This window comes from Acanthochromis polyacanthus, chromosome 7 (genome assembly GCF_021347895.1).
Source record: "Acanthochromis polyacanthus isolate Apoly-LR-REF ecotype Palm Island chromosome 7, KAUST_Apoly_ChrSc, whole genome shotgun sequence".
In the NCBI taxonomy this organism is placed as follows: domain Eukaryota; kingdom Metazoa; phylum Chordata; class Actinopteri; family Pomacentridae; genus Acanthochromis; species Acanthochromis polyacanthus.
The window spans coordinates 23,296,895-23,322,628 of NC_067119.1; the positions used below are offsets into that span (position 1 = coordinate 23,296,895).

The 25,734-nt window shown below is 41.9% G+C and overlaps 1 protein-coding gene across 2 annotated transcripts in view; it reads right to left on the minus strand.

Annotated features, from left to right (window-relative positions):
• Nucleotides 1–23,608, minus strand: part of rhobtb4 (Rho related BTB domain containing 4) — a 45,568-nt gene extending 21,960 nt beyond the window's left edge. Inside the window, exons 1-2 of one of the 2 annotated variants that reach the window (XM_022192727.2) lie at nucleotides 23,434–23,608; nucleotides 22,522–22,663 (exon numbers count right to left, since the gene is read on the minus strand). Coding sequence is in view for 1 of the 2 variants with exons in the window: in XM_022192719.2 (XP_022048411.1) it covers nucleotides 5,425–5,453 (29 nt within the window). In the remaining variant the exon portion in view is untranslated. Of the gene's footprint in view, nucleotides 1–5,424; nucleotides 5,814–22,521; nucleotides 22,664–23,433 lie in introns of those variants that run through there. The other variant, XM_022192719.2, reaches the window with a different exon arrangement.
• Between the last annotated feature and the right edge of the window lie 2,126 nt (nucleotides 23,609–25,734).

Below are 25,734 nucleotides of genomic sequence, written 5' to 3' on the forward strand. Positions count from 1 at the left end.
TGGGAGTCTGGAAGTCAGTATGCATGTGAGGGTGTGTGCATGTGGTAATGAGCTTAGGGAAGGTCTATGAGGCACAAAACCATGCAAGCAGTGATATAACCAGAAGGCGGCGTTGGTGGTGGTGGTGAAGACTGTTTCTCAGGAGGATCAAGAGTACCCAGCTCCCAGATATCATTCTCCATCTGAGGCTCCTCACCCGACTCTGAGCGAGACAAGTCACGCGCCAGTCAACACACATAACACAATTGTCTATTCATACGCCGCTGCACTTTACGGACATGCACCTGCTCACAGGTTTATATTTAAACTACATGAGCTTTCATTGACTTCAACAATTATTTTTAATTGCATGACGGACCGATGAGCAGACGCTGGAGACTATGAGAGCAGAGTAGTGCAGCTCAGAGCGGTGGAAAGAGAAGCTGTAAAGATCAGGTTTCATTTTTAGAGAATGACCTATAGTGAACTTTGCACAGACGTCTAGACTTCATGGCCAGTGTCATCTTCCCAGCAAGGCAGTGCAGGTGTCTGCAAGGACAAAGAGCTGTTGCAAGGTAACAATAAAGTGTGTGTGCAAGATACAATGGGATAACAGTTTTGCTGTATGTGTGCATATATTTCTTAGAATGGCATATTGATGGGGTGTAGGCAACACCACAGTGATAAACACTGTGACAGGAACTCAAACACCCACACAACACACAAACACGACCCTTCTGGTTTACTCTGGGATGTCATTGATTTAACCAGTGCGGGTGTGTGTGTGTATATATGATTGTTTGATGCAGAAGAGCCAGAGAGACGAACAAACTCATGCATTATATGGAGAATGTGTATGGCTTTACTTTAAGGCCAGGAAGGGTTGCACAAGGAGATACAGGTTTCTCATCATATTTAACTCTAGTTTGTTCTTGTTTTATGCACACCCATTGGTTCTTTTCGTAATTGCTATCATTTATCCTTCTGTCTCTCTCGGTCTGTCTGGTCTGTTACCAGATGTTCCCATTCAACTACACCTGACCTCACTCCTTTCCCCCATTCTGGATTCATTGTCTAAACATAATACTGCACCTCACAGTTTTTCCATCCTTAACTTCACCTCTCACACACTAAATCCCCCTTCCCTGCTTGTTTTTCTTTCACATTCAACGTCAAGCTCCCTACCACCCTTTTTTTATTAGCAGTCATCTGTCTATCTGTGACCTTACACTTTTCTGGATGGCAATTAAGGAGCAGAATTAAGCCAACAGCCCTCCCACACCCGTTTCACTCCTCCTCCTCCTCCCCCCCTCCTCGTCTCCTTCTCCCTGTTATGTAACACCTTTAGCAATCCACTGGCAGCAACTGCTCATCCCAAAACCATCCATAGCCTCAATCTGCCTGCTTCCTCAGGGCAAGAGTTCAATCCAATGCCACGATAAACCTGCCTCTCGTCTTCCGGCCGTGCGAAAAGATGACCCCAATACCCACTCACTTTGGACCAACACAACACTTGTGCACTCACACAGAGCCACGGGACACGACTGCAAAGTGTCCGTGTGTGATTGTTGGCAAGGCGCTTGTGCAATCATGATTGTGTCCTAATTTTATTTGTGTCAAAAGTCTGCTTGCATGAAAAATGATATCAAATCATTTGTAGGTGTGTGTGTGTGTGTGTGCATGTTAGTGTGTGTGGGAGAGACGTGTGTGTCTGTTATGTGGATGTTTGATACACTGACTGCCACAGGCACAGCTGGCACAGACTGGTTACATAACCTGGTCTGTAGCCTCTGCTCGGCTCCCTGGATGGCTGACAGTAGACCTCAGACTCATACACAGTAGCGCAGACATGCACACACACACACACATACTCACACACATACTGTGATTTTCTATCATTGTGGGGACATACCATTGACTCCCATTCATATCTAACCCCTAACCCTTACCCTAACCCGAACCTTAACCCAGACCAAAACAATGCCTAACCCTAAAGAAACGTTTTTGCGCTTTTACTTTTTTCAGTAACAACAACATGGCCAAGAAAACACTGTTTAAACTTGTGGGGACCAAAATGAGGTCCCCACAAGTGACATAGTTTTCGGTTTTCCTACAGTTGTGGGGACCAAATGTCCCCACAAGTATAGCCAGCACCTGAGCACACACACACACACACACACACACACACACACACACACACACACACACACACACACACACACACACACACACACACACACACACACACACACACACACACACACACACACACACACACACACACACACACACACACGAGCGCGCTTGCACGTACTTGCCTCACCCAGTGCAGATGGCACTGGTATTAATGCATGCGTGGCAGACAGTGTCATGAGCACATCTATCCTAATGAATAGGGTGAGAGTCGCATGTCAGCCTAGTTGGGAGAGCCTCCCTGCTTTCTTCTCTCTGTAGCAATAATGCTTTGTAAACACAGACAGGCTCCTCTTGATGCCCTCATTTCCTTCATCCCTCCCCATCTTCTTCCTCCCCCTCCTCCTCCTCCTCCTTCCCGTCCATATTTTCCACCTACTCTCTCACTTCATCTCTGTTGCTGTCTCAACTTGTTTCTCCCTATCTCATCTCTATTTCACACCCTTATACTTTTCAGTATCCACTCCAGTGCAGGTTATTTTTATCTGCAGTGTCTCCCAGTATGTCTGTCATTCACTTCTCTTCCTTCTCTCTCGCTCTTCCTTTCTCACCCATTCTCATTATTTTCCTTTCAAGTCTCTTCTGATAAAACAAACAGATGAGCTGGCAATTCCTCTGCCATTTCCCACTGATCACTAGAGTACTCTGCGACTGCTTTGACTCGCTTTTGGAAGTGCAAGTCGTCTTTTAAAGAGGAAAACATTCTTGCAAAATCCCTACCTTCATAAACAAAATGCTGCATTTACATGCAAAGCATAAAAGACACTTTTTTTGCAAACACAGCTTCATGTTTGCACAGATTTCATGACAGTAAACTCTGGTTTGATGTTTAGTGTTTGACAGCATCACTTAAAAGATGGGTAGCATCCCACATTACCTCATTTGACAGGTATTTTTCATTTTTAATATCACAATTTGGATACTTAGAAGTGTAGCATTATTTGCTTTCTCTCCGAAATTGTAATTACTGTGACATTCAAACAAAGGACTTAGTGACCCAGATATTACTGCAACTTTAGTGCAGAGGAGGTGAATTAAGTTTGTCTGAAAGAATTTACTACACATAGGGAATGTAACCGCTTTGAGCATAATGCAAAGTGTGTCTGGGGTGGAATAGAAAATCTTGTAATTGACAACTCAAAAATAACCTGGACCCTAATAATCAAACTACAGTATTATACAATGTAGAGCAGTTGCAACTGCAACTTGTTTGACACATATTGTGATTTGATTTGCTGTATATGTATATTTTGAAGTCAAGCTTCAGTTCAATATTCATTGTGTAATTCATTGTGTAATATACTTAAAACATGAAATAGAGCATTACCACATGAAATTTCATGTAAAGCATGACTGTCACACAAAGATGACAGCTTGAATTTGTTAAACCGTTGGCACAGCAGTTGGAATGGATCAGACGCACTGCATAGTATATAGTCTCAGTTGCAGCCTTTCTGATTTGGTAGTTGCCTTGTTTCAATCTGAAGCTCAGTATTAGCTCAGCATGATTATTTTGCATACAAACCAGCAACAGCATATTTAAAAGTGCAGCATACTTTCTCTGACCGAAGCTCTACCTTCCACATCATAATCTCCTGTTGTTCAGGCTCATGAGAACACATAAGGCATTAAAAATACGCACAATTGCAAGCTCTATTACCTTTGTATATCTTTCACTACAGCCTGTTACAGGGGTCAGAACTTTCAAGTCAGCCATATAATGCTGGCTCATTCTTCCATCTGGGTTTGTCAGTGCTGCACAATGTTATCTCAAAGTTGTTGACACAGTCAAAGCTTCGGGCATAGCGCCTAATCAGGACAATAAGTAGCTCTGTTCCAAATCCATCTGACAATATACATGACAGCCATGATCTTTGATTCGTTAGCTATTATAGTGGTATAATGGCAAAGTCTCACTGGCCTAAATACACCAACCTGAAATGTACATGAGTGTAATAGTGACATCAACAATGGCAAGTTCTTCAATTATTTTGACAAGATTGTGTTAAAAAAAAAGCTGCATAGAACTGAAAATGCAATGTGGCTGGCGTTTCCACGGAAGGATTAGCCACAGTCACATAGTGGCCATTAATAGACATCTTTTCAGGGGAAAAAAAAGTACGCTGGCCAAAAGACAAGGATTGCACAATATTGTGTGTGCGTGCCAAATAGTTTATGCAACTGTATCCTGTAGATATGATTAATTGCTGATGACTGGGAATGATCAGTTGGTCAGATAGATAGATAGATAGATAGATAGAGAGAGAGAGAGAGAGAGAGAGAGAGAGAGAGAGAGAGAGAGAGAGAGAGAGAGAGAGAGAGAGAGAGAAAAGCTCCTCCTCATGTAGAGCATTATTTATTTATTTCCAGGTAGAAGTGAGAGGCTTCTTCATCAGCCACGTAGCTGCCTGCGTAACACAATCCCTCTGATGACGTCACAGCCACAGGATCAGCATTACAGTCTGTCTGTATGTGTGTGTGTGTGTGTGTGTGTGTGTGTGTGTATGTGTATATATGTGTGTGCGTGTCTGCAGTCTTAAAGATTTTTGCCTTATCTTCTGTCACAGTTTTTATGTGCACACTCCTCCAGTAAATACTGTGCTGTAACATCACTACGCTTATCAATGAAACGAACCTCGTGCGCTCCCTCTCCCCGCAGCCATTCATAACCACCTGGCTCATTCATTATTTTTATTTTTTTATTTTTTTGGGACACCGATTCAACAAATCGGGCAACATATTGTTCTGTCAATCCATGTCTGTGAGGATAAAAGACACGATCCATGACACATTCATCGCTGGGCTAAGATGTCTTTCATACATCCATGTTCTAAAAGGCAGGTGCATGCCAGCCTACATCCAAAATGATGCGCTGATAAGTCTTGCGTAATGTGCCAAGCCCATCCGCTGCACTCCAACACTGAATCCAAACGCTCTAGTAAAACAGCAGTCTGTGCAGCACGTGTAGGATTTCAAATATAACAATGATCTGTCACTGGAGCATCATTTGCATGATAACAATCATTTAATAAAACAAAAGAAGCTCAGGGAGTATTACAGAGGTACGAAATAGATAAGAGATTAAAACCTCTGAAGCACAATAAGGTCAACAGATATGGATAAAATACAGCTGCTGCTGATTTCACAATCTCTGGAGTAAATAGCATAACAGGCGATGTGTGGATTGCTTTGTGCACAATAGAATCGAAAGAAGAGCATGTGACCCAGTGCGCCTGCAGGAGGGGTCCCTACCTTCCGACGGTTCCGGAATTGACCCACATGCCACTTAGCTGGTGGTTCAGCCGGTCACTCAAACCGGACAAAGACGCACAGACAACGGAGAGGTGGTCGCGGTGTTCCCGTTGTTTGACAAAGAGCAAGTCTAACTGCGGACAGGACCTCTGCCCTGTCACATCCTCCTCTGACTTCCCCTCGCCGCCTCCTTAACCCAGCGTCTCACACAACTCAGCAAGTCTCGACTCGCCGCTGCAGACTCGATGTGACGCGCTTTTGTTCTTGAACGGACACTTTTTGCAATGAAATCTAAACATAACTGGCCGAAAGATTTTGCTAGTCTGAGCCACCCCCTTCTCTGTTGTTGTTTCCCCAGCTGATTTCATCAGAGGCACGCCTCCACGACTGCGCGTCACGACACAAGTCGCCCAACTCCTCTTGTGCTGCATTCATGGTCTGTACGAAAAGTAATATTTGAACTATGGCGGCACTCTTAGGCTACATTCTCTCGCCTAATATGCTCGACCGTGACACACTTGGCAGAAGGCTTGAGATCACTGAATACATTTAAGATGAATTAAAGTGATATTATAAAGCATTTCTGGCTGTGCATAAATCAAAACATCAAATTCTAACCCTGACACTATCATTTCCTTTTATATTTGCCCTTTAACTATGTCATATGACTTTATTTAAGAACCTAAATTAAACAGCTTTCTTTGGTGTGGATATAATCTCACAAAAGAAACTAAACAACCCAAATGAGCTAAATTTAAGCCTTGGTGTGTCGGATTTTGGAGCTGAACGGGAGCATTTTAATGCTTCATCAGAGATTACAACACAACAGCCAATCATATGCTGCAAAGCTGATAGTAGCCCCGCCCTCAGAACAGTGCCCTTTCCATCCTGTTAACTCAAACCACCCTGCAAAGCATGCTGCCTTTAATCGGTACACACTAACATCCTCCTTTGTGCTGGCTGGAGATGCTCTCACTGGATTATTATTTGTCATAGAAAACGGAGAGTGCATATTTGCAAAAAATAAATAAATACTAAAGTGAATCAACTCAAAATCTGTTATCAAGTGTGCTAATGTATAACTATCTGCCTGATTTAGTCCTCTTTCTCCTTTAACCCTTGCTTAGATGAGGAAATCATCCTCTATCAAAACTAAAATCCAGATAAATTATGCAATAGTGTTGTTATTACTCATGGGCAATGGAGAGAATTTCTCTGCGATGGTTATTCTGGGTGTTCAGGCATAGCAACTACCACATAGCAACTGTTTTGCTTCTAAAGCCAATACAGGAGCACAGAAACAGTACACCATGGATTGGATCGTGGAAAATACCCAGCCTTTTGCCCTCATATTTTTCCAAGATTGTAATGTCTGGGAATTCATTCCTGGAATGTTAAGCTGTACTAAAGAAGAAAAATGCTGCCATGTCGCCAAGAGGCAAAAAATACCCTACCCTTCTGCCAGCAGAACTATGTTTAATTTAAACTTTAATGGCTTTACCCATACCTGTTTTTAAGACAGGGACTTTTTTCTGAATCCATCTGCCACTCATTGCAGTGGTGCCTACAACTCCAGATAAGAGGTGAGTGTGGAATTTCTATTAGACTACGTTTTATCTAACAATTCACTTGGGACTTTCTGCAGTGTTTTGCCATGTGGGGATCCTAGACAATCTGTCTGCTAACTTTCTGCCACGACTGTGCAAGACTGAAGACAGACATCTACTGGTAGGATTTGGTACTGATGTCTCTGAAACAAAGGAAGCATCAAGTCTCACTGCAGCATTAATTCAGTGCTGTTACTGAAGGTCACCACAACAATGTGTTGCATTTCTGTGACAGATTCTACTGTAGATCAGCTGAGGATGCCAGCCTGTGTGCCCATAGTGAGTTAGTGAAGCATTATTATGCCTTAGAATAACATTAATCTATTACTTGACCTTTGTGCTGCTCTCACAGCATCCCCGCAGATTCTCAAAGATGTGCTTTCATCTGCTTTCTTGCCCAACATAAAAACAACACCAAAATGAACCAAATAGGACTTCAATGCACATCTTGTTGGGGTGTCTGTTTTATATCTACTTGTCCACTGTTGTCTTGAAACCCTGAGAAAATACTGCCCCCTGACCTGGCTGGCATGGCCCGAATGCAACAGCATGAAAGATGGGCTGGAATGCAGTTGGAGAAAGCAGGGGTTCAACACCACTGGCACTGAGAGGGCTTAGAAATGGTGAGAGGCAGCCCCTTTGTTGGAGAGGTGTACTTGTGAGAGAACTCTCAAGCAGCACCGTTGGAGGTGATGTCTGGCCTTTTCAGCTACAGTACTACGAAAAGGACTGTGCTTTGTTTACGAGCTTTATCGCTCTTTTATTAACTGTGTGGGAAGTCTACTCCCATAGCTTTTACACTTTGGTGAGATTAAAGTTGGGAGAATGAGCTGAGATCATTCTTTGGCATAACTACTTCAAAAAGGAGGGTCTTGGTGCTTGGACAAATACTCACTTTTGTCTGCATTATATTCAATGCCATCTAGTGTTCCCTGGGTTCATCAAAGGACAGGCACTTTTGAATTTATTCATTTTGATAAAATCAGTTTTGTTCAAGTGCAGCATTTCTTTTATTTAGCTGCAGGTGCATTCAGAATATGTTTGAAGGTTTCTCTTACAAAGGTTTGCTTGGGATATCAAATATTTTTTTCAGTCAATAAGATGCACAAATGAACACACACACACAAAGTGGTAACCTCTAGGGCTGGAAAATGAAGCCAACATCTAAATGCCAAAAACTGCAGTTCCTCACACGACCAGTTGAGGCTGGTTTTAAAAGCAGTTCAATCCTCATTGACCCTCATGTTAAAATACCCAACTTTACAGCAAAAGTAAACATGTTTACAGCCTGGTACAAAAATAGTCTTGGTCTGTATAGCTAATTCAACATTCATGACAACCTTATGCAAAGTGAGTTTTTATATAATTTGCCTGCTTAAATTAAATTAAGGCTTAAAATTATGCATCACTAAGGGGGTTTCTGCTTTAAATAAAAGGTGGGTGTCATCATCTACAGTCCATGGCCCACCTCAGCTCTACTCGTGCTCCACCTCTTTGCTAATTTTTGGATTCGCCAAGAGTTAGGCAGGTTCAGGGACTGTCAAGATGGTGATGGTGATGGCTAGAACCACCACACTCCTCAAAATCACTCTGCAGGATTCTGTGGGTGGCATCACGTAAGGTTTGTCGAGCTTCATATGCAGACTATGGTATCAATATGCTTCTCACTACTTAATCTTAAAAGGAAAAACACCTATTAATAATTTTTTTGCCATTTGACTAGTTTTTGCTGTCTCACATTAGAAAATCTCTTCACTTTTCACCACACATTAAGAAATGGCTTCATGTTGCAATAGGTAATGATCCATTTGTAAATATTGATGTTTCAGTAACATTCTCCTCTTGTTTACTTTGTGGTGCAAGGAAATTTAGACTGAGATGGATTCAGTTCAGATGCTATCATGAGTTTACTTAATAAAAAAGAAATAGCTATCAAGTATCATTTTAATGGTGTGGAGCATTTTGGAAGGAAATTCTTGCCCTCATCTCATCCCCTCCTGTCCACTCCACCACTGACCCTATTCTCACCCCTACAGCTCACCCGAATATCCAACAGACCCACTCACCCGCTGCTGCAGCACTGTACTGGGACTGTTCTAAAGCTGTCAAAACACTCAGCTTCTCACACTCCCCGTGTCCACACAGAGTTTGCCTTAAACACACACTCTTCCAAGCTCCAACATACACATGCACACACACACAAACACACATGCACCGCACTCAACAAAACAGTCTACATGCAGCCCATTCACTGACACAAGTAGGTCAGAGCTGCAGTGGGTCTTCCAAACAGTCCTCCATCACCATGGAACTGATAACAATATCAAAGATTAAATTCTACCTTCAGTTCTGACACACACACACACACACACACACACACACACACACACACACACACACACACACACACACACGCACACGCACACGCACATGCACATATACACAAGCTAACATTACATGCCACTTGTATGTAGATCTACAGTATAAGATCATTTTCTTGTATGTTTGGCAAGATGATTTTGGCTTGTTTGCAGACAGACAAGAAAAAATATTAGACATGATTTTTTTTTTCTCCTGGGAACAAAATGCAAAGGTCAAAAGTCAAGGGTGAGAATACAAAGACTGAACGCTAAACCGAAATGAGCGTGTGGGAAAATGCCATTCCTAAAAGATGAGTGATGGGGGAAAAAATGAAAAACTGGCAAATGGACAGAAATTCAAATACATCGATCTCAATCTCTTTTTCATTCCCACCCTTAATCTCTCTTTCTCTCTCTCGCTCACACACGCACACGTGCACGCGCTTTGACACATAGAAGTGGCTGAGTGTTGCCAGAGCCAGCACCCTGGCATGAAATAGAGTGAGTTTTGTAACAGCCGGCCTATTTGGCGATGGATGATGGGCATGTTAGCAGAGTGCGAGTTTAAGTGAAAAACATTCAACACTAGATAAAGCCTGAGAGGAAGTACAGAAAGAGAGACATACAAGAGTGCGAGAAAGATCGGGACCAAGAATACTGTTTACTCGTTCAGCTATCAGTAGATTGTCTTATCTGGAGTCCGTTGGAAAACTCCATGTGTGTGACCAGCTGTTGTTGCCTAATTATATCTTCATGAAGACAAAGCCACTCTATTGCTCATAACAGACAAAGGAGTAAAAGAGTAAGTCAGAAGGTATTGAGTCTGTTGTTTCTGAATTGCTATTTTGCTCAAGGGAGACGTGCATTTTTAGGTTTTTTGCCTGTCAATTTTGAAAACATTTGTATATAGTATTGTATGTACACTGACAGTCATTAAAAACTTTGAGACCATATTTTTCAACATAATTTTTATTTTGAAGCCCGAAACTGGATTTTCTTCATATGAATCATTTGTTTAGCATATTGGCATACAGAAACAAAAATCTAAAGTTTCAAGAATGGTTTCAAAATAAAGAATTTCACAAAAGAAAACGGCACCTGCCAAACACAAAGTCACAACAGTCAATACCGAGTATGGCCTCCATTTGCTTCGATGCAGGCAGCAATCCGTCGGCGCATGCTTTGGACCAGGCTTCTGATTGTGGGTTGGGAACAGCCCATACGCCTGGCTACGTCACTGTAGCTCAAACCAGCCTCCACCATACCCAGTGCCCGGAGACGTTGTTCATGTGATAGACGCGGCATGATGCTGTTCACTGGACTAACAATGGTGGCCTTTTTTGGGCCTTTATATAGGCCTTCAAAACCCATTCTCAAATTGTGCAGATACTCACTGAGTATTGCTTGGTGTGTATTTGGTTCACTTTTGCAAAGTGACCAACCCATGTGCAATGAATCATGACAAAATGACAACTCATCATTATCTCAACTACCAGGGCACTAGATCATCAGTAAATCCACAATGAATAATTACAACCCCCCCTACAAGTAGAATTCTGCGTACATTTCTACCTCAAAGTTTCTATTGACTGTCAGTATATATATCAAATTTTTTGCTTGTCAAGAAAGCTATGGAAGATTGTTCATATTAGACCAGCTAATTAGGACTCATGTTTCATTGGTAGTGCTTTCATTTCTCCATTGCTTTGGAGACTGAGAGACCTCTAAACCCTACTAAAAAATTCTAAAATGACCCAGATAGAGAGCTTCAATTTGTATATTTCTTTGTCAGCAATGCAGGGCAGGAATCTTTAACCATAGAAAGGGAAATATAATATGAATTTGAATGGAGAGCACCCAATACATGGTGAACACTGAATCAATTATGTCCTCAAACCCAATCATGGATCCAAGAAAAACATCAGTGAGCAACTAAAACATTTATAAGCTGCAGTCATAAAATGAGAAAATGTCATAAAGAAGAATGAGGCATGATGAAGGTTTATGAGCTGTTAAACAGGCTTTCAGTTTCTGCAGTATCCTTAACATAAAAGAAGAGGTTAAACACTTTCTGTTGGCATACCTAACATTACTTATTACCCCCACAGTGCTACAGCATGTGGAATAACTTCCGGGCTGTAGATAAGTGTTCACTAATGATAATACTGATGTATGATCTGGTTAAGTCTGTGCTGGTGATGATGGGCCGTGATGGTGGAATATGTCGGGAATGTAAAGTGGCTTGAGACCTTGGAGCAAAGATTGGGTCGAGGTGTGCCTAGCAGAACAGAAGGAGAGGATAGAGGGTGGGAAGAGTGAAGGAGGAAGGTCGAGCTGCAGAGGGTGTATAGCAGGAAGAGGGCAAGTTCTCTGTGTTTAACTGCCTGCTGGCCGCCTGAGAACAAACAGGCCTCTGATTATGATATTAATGCCAACTTAAATGTTTCACAGTAGGGTGTCTGGCTTCTGTAAAGAAGTCCCTGTGGTGAACAAGAACAGCACTGGATATTCCTCACTGTCCTAAACTAGACTGCCAAACTGATGAGTTTTCTGGTATTCAACAAACCCACCATCAACACGGTCCATATCCACGTTAAAGCAAACTGGCTACACTGATGGTGCGGAGTCCTTGGTATAACCTCAAGGACCCGGTTAAAACAATCTCCGAGCGCCAAGTAGGAAATACTTCAGGGAGAAATTCCAGTGATTCCATTGGCATTGTGTGTGTTTCCTTGTTGTTTCCAAATTCTTGTCTGTAATTGCATGCCTGTTTAACTAAAGTCACAGCATGACAGAAGAACGAGTAGGAACGGACAAGATGGACATGGAGTTCTGAGATGCTGAAGAGTTGAGTGGATACTCTTAATTCTTGAGTGACACAAATCTCCTTTGATAAAGACAAACTGCGCGTCTGACCTGGAAGTTGTAATATGCTGTCTGCATTCTGACTTGAGGGGATTGAGGTTGCACAAGCTGGTCCTGCTGTGCCGAAGTACATGTGTAGATAAAGATAGTACGTGTACAGCATTGGATAAAGATGTGCACATAAAAGTTACATTTGTCTTGCATCAAATCAAACAAACTGGAATATGTAGAGGCACAGATGAAAAGGCTCTACAAACTTCAAACAAGAACAATTTTAAGATCACATACACACATAAACAAATTCACACGCACACTCTCTGCTGGACAGAGACACACAGGTCAGTAGAGGTGCCTCTTAAGCTGTGGCTGTCAAGTGGCAGGGCTAATCTTATTAAGACTCTCTTCAGCTGCTGGTCTAAACTCTTAAAGTGATAGTTCACTTTGCTGGAAAATTGGTGTGATTTGAACCCAAACATAATTACACAACCTGAAGATTTTCTCTTGTGTTTGGACAGGTAGTGTCCTCTTTTAGTCCAGCTTATACTTTGCTGTGTGCACTAAGGTTTTACACTATAACAAGTTCTCCAACATAGTCAGTAAATGGAAGATTCCATATAGATCGCAGTGCCTGTTTGACATATAAGGAGACATACAGATTAGATAGTGAGGGTTATGTTCCAGTTAATTGAAAGATCTCTTTAATTAGCTTGGAAAGTGAATGCTGAACCAGTTAAGGAGTCTTCAATGACTGATCTGAGGGTATAATAGAAATGGAGATGAGTTAAATGCTTAGGTCAAGGGCCAAGCATGAAACGATGTCAAGCTTGGGTGTGAGGATGACACAGAGACTGATATGGAAATGGTCATGGAGACTGGAAAAAGGTGACTGGAATAAAGCTTGGAAGCTGAGGACAAAATTTAGGTTAGCAAGAGAAAAGTGTCAGCAGGTCTTAGTCGTTCCAAACATGGACTTGCAAAAGCAGCTTAAGTGGTCAACCATTGACAGAAAATATTAAAGGTCTGATGTGCTCTGAGCCCTGTGACAGCCTGGCGACCTGTCCAGGGTGTCCCCTGCCTTCGCCCGAGTCAGCTGGGATAGGCTCCAGCACCCCCCGCGACCCTAGTGAGGATAAAGCGGTGTATAGAGAATGGATGGATGGATGATGTGCTCTGATATAAAATCGCTATTCATCTACACATGCCATAGAAATGTTAAATTATAAAACACAGAAAGCTGCAAAATGACTCTTTCCGCTAACAGAGTCTTTTCAGACTGAGACCAAAGATGAGGCTGAAGAACACACTTACGATGAGAGAATAGATCCATAATTAGACCATGACAGCCAAATTCTGACTGACCAAGGTCTTGACAATGTCGAACACGTCTGCTTGAACAGTTTTAAGATGTATAATCCACTGAACATGTCCTCTATGCCACCTCTTTTTAGATTAATAAACCTTACTCCTCAGATGCACTAAGGTTTCATTGTCAAGGGCAAATTAAAGTAATGTGACTCATATATTCCCATAATATGTCCTTTTCTAAAACCATCAGCAGGGATCAGGGATGAGCTTATCATGAACTACCTGTAAAGAGTCTTAAAGGACGGGATATTTTGTTCCTGGAGCTTGTTTACGTGGTGACTGCATAGAAATGATAAAAGTATGGGTCATTAGAATTTTCTTTTTTTTTAGTTTCTGTATAAGAAATTCTGCATTAAACTGCTGCAATGTGATGTTGCAGGCATCCCATATTTCTCACTTCCCAATGATGTGTTGTAGCAATACTCTGAACAGATTTTTATTCTACAGTGCATTTTCTTTTTCAGCCTAACCATCGAACATTACTGTGAAGTTGCATGTCCAAAAAAACACGTTTGTGTTATTTAAAAGACTTAAAGTAATGACTGGCGTTTACTGATGACTTGTGAAGCTGAAAGACAATTTGCTCTTAAAATTCACTGCAGCTGTCTTGTTGATAGTCATAGCAGTCACATCATTAGTCCCCTGTATATGCAAGATAACGACTATGCCAGCAAGCAACGGAAATGCGAGATAAATTGAAAATACTCTGCAATAGTGTTTAGAGGAAGAGTTGCCTCTATGTAAGCCTCTACTGATGCAGCAGATGCCTTCATTCTGTTTTAGTGCAGAAAGTGTTTCCCATTATTGTTAACGTCTTGCAGGGCACTATATACTATATAATGCATTAAAGACCTTTATTGAACCGTACATTACGGCAGGTCGATGGCTGATAAACAACAAAGTATTGTAATTTGTAATCTGCCATTAGGTCTTTTCAACAGCACATGCTGATACCTCACTGCTACCTGGGATAATGTCGGGTGTGTTGGTGACCTCTGTGAACCTCAGGCAGATGTGCAGCCCCCTTTTATGTTCTGCTGAGGGAATAAACTTTGGACTTGGGTTGAGAGCAGACGACAAACAGAAAAAGTTCTCATTCTCTTAGAAATTATATAACGCAGAAAAAGATAATGGTATCAAACAGAAGAGACATGTTGCTAAGTTAAGGAATTAAAAAATGTACATGAAATGGAAGGAAATGGTGCAGAATTTTGAGCAGTGTGACAGTAAACTGGAGGAGGGGCAGAGGGAAAAGGAAATACTAAAGTTGTGAGGACAGAGATGTATTTGGCCTCAGCACAGGTCAGTCAGTATTCTCAAAACAGCCTGATCAAACAGAGAGCGAAGCCAAGACAAACACTTCTGGACTTCAGTCTGGCACAGAAAAGCAGAGCTGTAGCCCCGCTGAGATCACACTGCACACAGTCAGTACATCAACCCAGTATACTCTGCAAAGCACAGTATATCAGAGCTCCCCAATTTATTTGGCTTATGACCACTTAAGGTGAAGCAAAATTCCACCAGTGAGCCTTAAATCCCAGGTTGTCTGTGTCCTCCAGTGTTTACTTTGAATAACTTTCAGTGGAATAGGTAAGTCATGAGATGAAAACTCAAAAACGAACCTAAACTTAACTTAAACTCTTCTGTGAATCATCTCTAGATTTATCCTGGAGTGCCTTTGGGACTCAGGTTGAGAACCACGGCTCTATAAGCCGGGAAAATTACAGAATCTTGCACCACTGTTCTGATTTAATCGGCTGATGAAAGTTTATTAGACACAATCTATCAGTATTTCTAAATGTGCAAGTTAAATTGCAGTATGTAGCAATATTTAAGCTGTCAAAACTCTTTAAATGACATTGGAGCGATCCTCATCATATACTTAGGTCGTCCATTAAAGTAAAATCTTTTGAATTTTCGATATGTTCAAGTTTTTCAACTTCACTTCTGTTTATTTCAGTTTGTAATATCTGTATTTCCATGAGGCCAATCCAATGTTCATCTGCCTCGATTTATGACACACCGTAGTAAGAGAGGAGAAAACTGAGTGAAGGGGAAGAACAAGAGTGTAAATAGCAAAAGAAATCACAGAGACTGAGACAGTGACAGAGAAATAAACTGTTACACAGCCATAACAGGAAGGTCCTTTGTTGTGTTTACTTCAAATAGCCTGCATTGTGTTTATCTGTGGAGTTCCTCATATTGTATTGCACTTGGACAAACAAAAACAAACCTGTTGAGGGGTGAAAACCTTGTATATCGCACACAGAGTGAAGCATTTACATCATTAGAAATGCAGTTTTAATTTTGTTCAATAGGGGTTTAAGTGGGTTTTATAATCCTGATCAGTCAAAGCATTTTCTCAGGCAGCGGAGGAGCCATGTAATCCCTCAGCTGGCCTGATATCGCAAAAAAATTTCCAAATATAGAGAAATAGAAGTGGAGATATCACCTAACACAGAAGAAACATAATACCCTACATAGTGCCCGAATCTGTAAAAATGGAGGTCATCCTGCATCTCCAATTGTGGAAGTATCATTAAACAAGACAGCATATGCGCGCGCGCGCACACACACACACATACACACACACACATAGAGCTGATACACTATGAACAGTACGTATCTGAAAATAGTGTGATGGAAAAATCTATACTGAGTTATTTTCGCACTGCTGTGCTCCGGCCTGGTGATGCAGCCAGCATACAATAATCACCACACACTGTGACAAAATGTCATTCACTTGCCAAGCTGCAGCCTGGCCACACAGGTTTTAATCATTTGAATAAGGGCAAGGGGCAAGGGGGTGAGAGCTCTTTTGGATAGTACATTCCTGTAGATCCCAGCTAATCCTAACCACTTGCAAGCAGGTCGTTCAGAGCAGATAAATGTTCAGATAGAACACACTGGGATACTATGGAATTTTCATATTGCAGATGTAACTTACACTTTTGTCCTAAAAAATCCTAAAAAAGTCCTAAAAAAATAGAGCTTTATGTCGACTGTTTCGGTAGTGTTCAAGTAAAGGAGGTTTTCTTCGTGTCCGGAATGTAGAGCAGTTGCGAAAAAAATTGGGACGAAGCTGTACATGGCTGTTAACCTGTTTGTTTAGATTTAGAGCATGATGTCATACCATAGATCTGGTGGTGAAAGTAAAAGGCAGTTGAACAGAAAACCACAACGACACAGTCAGCAACACTCAAGAGGTCAATATTTCTGCATAACACAGCCTCTGTTGTTGTTGATTGCATTGGTATTAAGCAGCGCATGATGTTCAAGAGGAATGATAATGATGATATTGATTAAATATTTATGCTGAAATGAGAGTGATGTAATCCAATGGGAAACACGGGGAGAAAAACAAAGAGAGAAAATATTTCATTTCCTGGCAGTATGACCATTTTGAAATCGGCTGTCCTTATATGGCCACAACTGATTTACGAAGTGGTTTATTGTGGTATATTATACAGATACAGCTTTTACCAGGTTTCAGTATATTATACTTAAACTGCATCGAACCATGTCACTATGCGTATTCTGAAATTTATTCCCATTCTATTGTCATTAGTTGATTTTTTTTTTAAAGTGCAATGGAAGCAGAAAACCCCCGTAACTGCTATGCTGTACTATGTTCTCCCTTCAATTTGTTTAAATTAAGATCCCTGAGGTATACAATAACTAAAAATAGATCCAAGCTAAAAATGTATAACCAAACCACATAATACGTGGTGAGTCAGTTTCACATCCTCATGTGGGAACAAACCCACAGACTGGAGTTGGACAAACACTGACTGGGATCATCACAGAGCTCGCATCTGCAAACTTGCTATCATCGGTTATATCTGATTCATCCATTCTGGTGGTGTGTGTGTGGTTGCATGTGTGTGTGAGGAAGAGAGACAGACAGAAAGACGAGAGAGTGTCGGTCAGGTTGCATCAGCATCCTGAAACTGTAAAAATACGGCAGCCTGCGACTGAGTGGCACGTGGGTGAGCACAAAGACAACAATGTGTATGTAACAAAGTAGATGTGAGGGGAAACGCCTTAATTTGTGGTTATTTATAACTACACATAATGGTTCACATTAAAATCCTGTGGTTTCAAGAGCGTTCCGGCCAACACTGAAACTGGTCTGACCCTGATTAGCAAGAATGGCACCCTTGGGCGTTCCTCTCGCTAAGTATTTGTTTAAAGCCTCTAGCGCTTAGTGGAGGAGAGGCAGACACATACAGGAGGCAGAGAGTGCATGAATGTGTCAATGTGTTTATGTCTATACGGCATGAAGGTTTGCAAATGTGGGTTCAAATGCTTCTCTGTGTGAGTCATTGTGTCTGCATTTGTGTGTCTGCTACTGAGTTTGGGCGTGCTGGAAAAATTTTTAGAGAGTGTAATGCTGTTAGGGTGTGGAGAAGGCTCAGCAATCACTTATAGACAATGCTAAAATGACACGAGAGCAAATGTATATGTGACACGAAGCATGCAGTGGCAGCTCACAGTTTTTCTCGTGCTTTTTCACCGTCTGTCATGGACAAACAAGAAAACAAAACTTGGAAAAACTCTCCCCATCTCTGCCACACACGTCCACCAGTGCTGCTTGGGCTAATTGGTGTTTGTTAATTCTCACTTTAAATTGTTGCTAATAAACCAAGGTGGATAGACAAGAAACAGGAAGATAAGTAGACAGACAGACAAGGCGTGCAGGCACTGAAAATGAAAGACACTAGAGATTGTGTTCACAGTGTGAACAATGCAAAAGCCAAACATATGGGCCTGTTTAGGCCCATACAGACATGAGGAAGTGAATAGTGCGTGGGTCAGCCTCCTTAGTCCTATAGAGGATGCAAGGAGACAACCACACCCATCCAACCGTGCTCACACTCCACAACACACACACAGCGAGCATGAAGCCCTCAGACGACCCCCTATGGTGTGAAATGCAATCTGTGATTACAGAACTCACACACTTGACTACCTAGTTGGCATTTCCTCAGTCATATGACTTTGGAGCCAATTCACCCGATGGGATCGGCTTTCTGCCATAAATGCGAGATCAGATGCTAAAGAAAGAGGCATCCAGGGATCAAATTGCTTGCAGAGTTGCCCACATATAAAAATATGCATGCACGGGAATAGATATATCTGTTGCAGTGATATATCCGCACAACCGTGATTTGCAGAATCACACAAACACAAACATGAACATAAATAGAGAGGAGCTAAAGCCAAGTAACCAAGCGATGACACTTGGTGTCGGTGTCATAACGTGTGATCTTTTCCAGAACACACATGTAGCAAAATAGATAAAGTATAAGAGGCTACAAAACAGATCTGTTGAAAAGAGAGAATGGAGGAAAGAAACATCAAGATGTATATTTCACGTGGCTTCAGTACTATATAGATCTGCTAAGGAGTGTGAAAGCTATAGCAAACCTCATATGCTATGAAGATGAGTAAGAATATCTCTCTGCTTATTGGCAATCATGAGTTAGTTGAGCTTAAATCTTCAGGGCCACTGTCAGTCCAAGACCTTTTTTAATATCAGTCAATATCAGTTTCCATTTTAAGTTCATCATTAGCTGTAATTCTAGCTGACCCTGACCCTTCTCAGACCTCATTCAAGCTGTCATTTTTAGGCCATGCTATGCAGAGCATGTGACCAGGCAGAGTTTCCTAAAGCTGATGGTGAAGTAAATCTAAGAGACACAAACAAACACCTAGTGAAAAGCAAAATATAAAAATTGTGATACTTCGTTCATTAATAACAATCTGAATCCATTGAGCACACCAGAAATGAAATAATTCTAAAACCTTTGGCCCAGAACTCTTCCATCAAATTCTGTCAATGGTGGTGTTGTATAATATGCCTTCCCTATCAGCACAGCCATCCTCGATCTCTAGACACAACCCCCTGTCAGACCCTGGCCTCACTCCAGCCTGGAGCTATCTGAGCAGCCACGACTGGACGAAGACACCCTCTCTGAAATGAACTGGCTCTCTTATCTACACTCACCCGCTTGGTCTGGCCCTGCCCTGTCCTGTCCTCGCAGATGATACGACACCTTCTTATCCGATTCGCTCACCACACAAACAGCTCATTCCCTCACACATGAGCTGTATGGCCGTGTAACTGTGTGTTTTGGGACACAGACATGTAGATTGTGTGCAAAAAGTAATGCAAGCATGCAGTCTGTTGATTTTATGTTGGTTTTAGTATTTAGTGGGTCATTTTAATGGTGACATTAGTTTGTTATGTGTAATTCTAGACCTATAAAACTAATCACATTCACTAACACACACATGCAGTGAAAACAGGGAGTGCTGGTGGCACAGGGTAGAAGATTACCACATTAGAGGAAGTTAAAACAGATGTCTAAAGGGGTTTTACATGTGGAATCAGTTCAGAAAGAGCAGAGGTTTTTTTTTTTTGATTAGGGAGAAGTTTTTTCTTCAACCCTTAACAGAAGGCAAAGGAAGATGGCCGTTGGTTAACCGTTTCTATTTTCATTTCTTCAATTTAAATCCGTCCTTTATCATTGTTCGGTCCAAACTTGGAAGAGGAAGTGGGAAAGACCCGAAGTGAAAGAGGGTTTGAGCAACATTTTTTGACCCTCTGATTTATCATGTTTACAGTCACATGCAACCAAGAACTCTCTCTCCAAATTTCTCTTTCTCGCTCTTTCAGCCAGCTCTACTCCGATTTCCTCTCAGGCAAAAAACCCCTTCGTGTCCCTCTTCCTCCTGATCCGCACTCCTTTTTCCTCGCTTCACTCTACTCTTCACAGTTCAACTTCACTCATTTTGTGTACAGAAAATCAGTTTTGTCTTCTCTTCTCTTCTCTTCTCTTCTCTTCTCTTCTCTTCTCTTCTCTTCTCTTCTCTTCTCTTCTCTTCTCTATGTTCTTTCTCCAGGCTGTCTCTCTCTGCTCTCTGCTCTTGCATACACATTCTTTGCACACTGACACCCTGTTTAAAAAACAACCAAAGCAGCAGCCAGTAAGAAACTAACTGTACAGTTGCCATCACCAGCACAATCACTTCTTCTTCCTCTCTCCCTCTCTCTTTGCTCCCCCCGCCATGTTTTCTCTCTCCGAAACTCACTAAAGAGGACAAACATCATGTGATGCTGGTAAGAGAAGAAGACACCGTTGTGCAGTGACTGTGAGTCTCTGTTATGTTTTTTTTCCCCTCCTCTTCTGTGTGTGAATGCCCATGTTGATGTCCAATGATGTGTATGTGTGTGTGTGCACATCTGAGTGTCTCTTTTAGCATTTGCAGACATAAAGCTCACATGTGGCAAAAATCTCACAGCTCCCAGTCATTCCGAAGACAGCTGAGCGGAGGTGTGGAGCTCTACGTCGACTCCGATGTGTGTGTTTTTATTGTGTGTCAGCCTGTGGGTGGGATACTGCTCAGTCCACACAAAGACACTGCTTCTTATATGACTCCCAGCTGTGTGGACTTGGCCCGCTATAGTCGGCCGTCCAGCAGCCAGGAATGTTTTGGTGTGCAACCCTACTGGAAAGGCCTCCGTTACCCACAGACACACACACTCCCAGCTTCCTTGGAGACAGCCTACTCCTCTGAGCAGGGGCAGACAGAGGGACGGGCCTCACCCCAAAGGAAGAATGGTTCAAATTCCACAGTTGATAGAAAAACACAGGGGGAGCGGGGCAGAGCGGAGGAACTGATGTCAACCCTGACAGACCATCCCCACACCCACCATCGTTTCTAGGCTTGCAGAGAAGGAACCATGAGGAAAAATCAGGAAGCATTAGATGTTTGTGATGTGGCTGATAAATGGATGGTGTTTTGGCTGTTACTAGTAGTAACTACAGCGACCACTGTTTGGCTCCGGAGACACTGAGTGACTCCATTCCACAGCTGCAACTTTAATCTGCACTTACTCATCTGGGCAGGTGGTTGGGAAAGCTAATTCTGTATTTACCCAAACTAAGCACACTAGATGTTTGCAAATCACATTAATGCATCACCAAAGAAGCCTGGATTAAAGGAGTACAAAGCAGGGTGAAAACAGAATTATCTAATGCAGCTGTTTTTCAATATCACAACAAAAAAGTGGAAAGAGACATATGGCATTTTGAGGTATTTGGGCATCATTGGTCTGCAAAAATCACAAGAAAATCAGTTGCACACTGCAGGCTATAATATATTGATACTTGGAATCATAATATCAGCCAATATCAATTGTTATATGGCATTTATCCAGATTGTTTTCTCCTGACTAGAGCCTTACTTGTGTTGCATCTACTCTCAAATTTATGTCACTTGGGATAAAAGCATCTATTAAATAAAATTGTACAATTGTTGAACATAAGTATTCAATAAAAAGGCACTTTAATTGCACTTCTGTAAGTGTCACTATTGTCATTTTTGTAGTATTATGTGATATCTCTTTGACAACTTAATATTTCTACAGTTAAGCGTAAAAAACAGCCAAAGCATAGCAGATTGAAAAACATTTGAACTTGTCCAAAAATGACTTTTATCTGCGTTGTGCAGATTTTGACTTGGGCTGACTTAAAGTGAGCACCCATGCTGTTTTTAGAAACTTTAACCTGGTTCGAGGATTAAAAATAAGCATACATATATATGTATACATAAATCAACACTTCCGTAAGTGTTTGAAGATACCTTGAGACTTCATCTTCCCAAATGCATAACAATTTAGGAGTATCAAGTTTTAAAAAGCAGGCTTTTCATACGCAATCTGAGGTTTGTCGATAAGTGCAAAACAGTGAAGCAAGCCAAACTAAGTGAACCGTTATGCAACTCCCCCTTTAGCTGTCTGTCCACATGTGGTCTGCTTTGCAGCGCATACAGATTAAATCACAAGTTAACACACACAGTCTGGGCGACAATCCCCCTCCAGTGGATCCTACCTTTGAAAGACATTCACGTCTGTAGTCACTTCAGGTCTCTTTCCTCCCCTTTCGACGTCCACTTTCAGCTTACACCTCTGCGCTGCTCTTTTCCATTCAGTTTATTCTGGGCAGCGCTCGTCTCTCGCTTCTCCCCATTAAACTGCAAGGCAGACACACACATACATACACACACACACACACGCACGCACGCAAACATACACACACACACACACACACACACACACACACACACACACACACACACACACACACACACACAATCACTTGAGAAACATTCCTCTGAATGACAACATCTAAATCACAACTCACACGTTTTAAAACACTTGCTTCTCTGGACTTGAAAGTCGCCTCAAATTATCGCCTTCGTCTCGTGTTTGGTGAAGATCTGCCAGAGCTGACAGCAGAAAAATACTCCCGACTGTTGTAGCCGAGAGACGCCAGGAGGAATGTAATTACACGAAGACTGCTGCATATTGCAAAACCTGCAGACATGCTCTTGTTTGCAGACCCCTGCCTGCGAGTTGTGCTCTGGGATCTGTCTGGATAGTTGTCCGCCCTGTGGTCCTGATGCGAGTTTTTCCACGTCCCTTTGTTGTTTCTGTCACACCTACAGGGAGGGAGCACATGGAGGAGGGGAACCTTGCCTCGACTTTCTTTTGTCTGTCTGTGTTTTCTACACGGCTGCAGCCTTCTGCTCACCATGGCTGTTTTTTTCTCCTTAAATACCGATAAATACAGACTTTAACGCACAGATGCGCAAAGAGATTCCTCCATGAATTTTTATAAACTCCTCTGCGTTTCATCCTCACATCTGTCCGATCTCATCTGATTTGATTTCTCCTGTAAAAAGAAAAATACATCCTGCAACAAAACTCCCCATATTATGTGTTTTTCATCCCGCTATCTCACCCAAATTTTCTCGCCAGAAGTTTAGTCCTCGCTGGGGAGTGGGTTGCTGTGTGTGTGGCTCTCTCTCTCCTCTCCTCCCCTTTCCTTCCCTCGTTGTCTCTCCCGATCGGTGGCAGACCCCAGTTATGTTTCACTCCAGACCATCCTTTAGGGACAGCACGCCAGCGCCTATCAACGAGCTCAGTGACGACAGCCTCATTGCTAGTCACCGCCGCCACACCCATCCATTCATAAAGCAGAGAGAGTGCCAGCCTCCGGGCCGGACTCTGCGCATGGAGAGGAGGTGCCCGAGTATCCACAGAAAGCCTTCAGAGACTGGTCTTATTTGGAACTCATGTGTCTGCTGTATTTAATATGGAATTCACAGTGAATTTAGTTCTCTGATTATTAATGCTATGACCTATTTCTTCTAAAGAAATGTAATGGGTATTCATTGACAGAGATGAGGAGAACTTTCCCATACTTTCCAGATAACTGCGCAGTGGTGCAAAAAATACTTTCTGTTGCTTTATTTAGTCCATTGACTTGAATTGCTTTATGTATATTATATACAGTATATCCATAGATAGATAGATAGATAGATAGATAGATAGATAGATAGATAGATAGATAGATAGATAGATAGATAGATAGATAGATAGATAGATAAGGAAACTATTGTGCAAAATAGCATGCATAGTAATGCACAAATTGTGCAGACTCTGCTGGTAGAACAAATAAGGTCAAAATTGTGCTGGCATTTATAATAAAAAGGAATATTAAAAAGCCTAAGTATAGTATAGAATTAGAAATAATAATAAGCATATACAGTGCCTTGTGAAAGTATTCGGCCCCCTTGAACTTTTCAACCTTTCGCCACATTTCAGGCTTCAAACATAAAGATATAAAATTTTAATTTTTTGTCAAGAATCAACAACAATTGGGACACAATCGTGAAGTGGAACGAAATTTATTGGATATTTTATACTTTTTTAACAAATAAAAAACTGAAAAGTGGGGTGTGCAATATTATTCGGCCCCTTTACTTTCAGTGCAGCAAACTCACTCCAGAAATTCAGTGAGGATCTCTGAATGATCCAATGTTGTCCTAAATGACTGATGATGATGAATAGAATCCACCTGTGTGTAATCAAGTCTCCGTATAAATGCACCTGCTCTGTGATAGTCTCAGGGTTCTGTTTAAAGTGCAGAGAACATCATGAAGACCAAGGAACACACCAGGCAGGTCTGAGATACTGTTGTGGAGAAGTTTAAAGCCGGATTTGGATACATAAAGATTTCCCAAGCTTTAAACATCTCAAGGAGCACTGTGCAAGCAATCATATTGAAATGGAAGGAGTATCAGACTACTGCAAATCTACCAAGACCCGGCCGTCCCTCTAAACTTTCACCTCGGACAAGGAGAAGACTGATCAGAGATGCAGCCAAGAGGCCCATGATCACTCTGGATGAACTGCAGAGATCTACAGCTGAGGTGGGAGAGTCTGTCCATAGGACAACAATCAGTCGTACACTGCACAAATCTGGCCTTTATGGAAGAGTGGCAAGAAGAAAGCCATTTCTCAAAGATATCCATTAAAAAGTCTCGTTTAAAGTTTGCCACAAGCCACCTGGGAGACACACCAAACATGTGGAAGAAGGTGCTCTGGTCAGATGAAACCAAAATGGAACTTTTTGGCCACAATGCAAAACGATATGTTTGGCGTAAAAGCAACACAGCTCATCACCCTGAACACACCATCCCCACTGTCAAACATGGTGGTGGCAGCCTCATGGTTTGGGCCTGCTTTTCTTCAGCAGGGACAGGGAAGATGGTTAAAATTGATGGGAAGATGAATGGAGCCAAATACAGGACCATTCTGGAAGAAAAACTGTTGGAGTCTGCAAAAGACCTGAGACTGGGACGGAGATTTATCTTCCAACAGGACAATGATCCAAAACATAAAGCCAAATCTACAATGGAATGGTTGACAAATAAACGTATCCAGGTGTTAGAATGGCCAAGTCAAAGTCCAGACTTGAATCCAATCGAGAATCTGTGGGCAGAGCTGAAGACTGCTGTTCACAAATGCTCTCCATCCAACTTCACTGAGCTCGAGCTGTTTTGCAAGGAAGAATGGGCAAGAATTTCAGTCTCTGGATGTGCAAAACTGATAGACATACCCCAAGCGACTTGCAGCTGTAATTGCAGCAAAAGGTGGCGCTACAAAGTATTAATGCAAGGGGGCCGAATAATATTGCACGCCCCACTTTTCAGGTTTTTATTTGTTAAAGTTTAAATATCCAATAAATTTCGTTCCA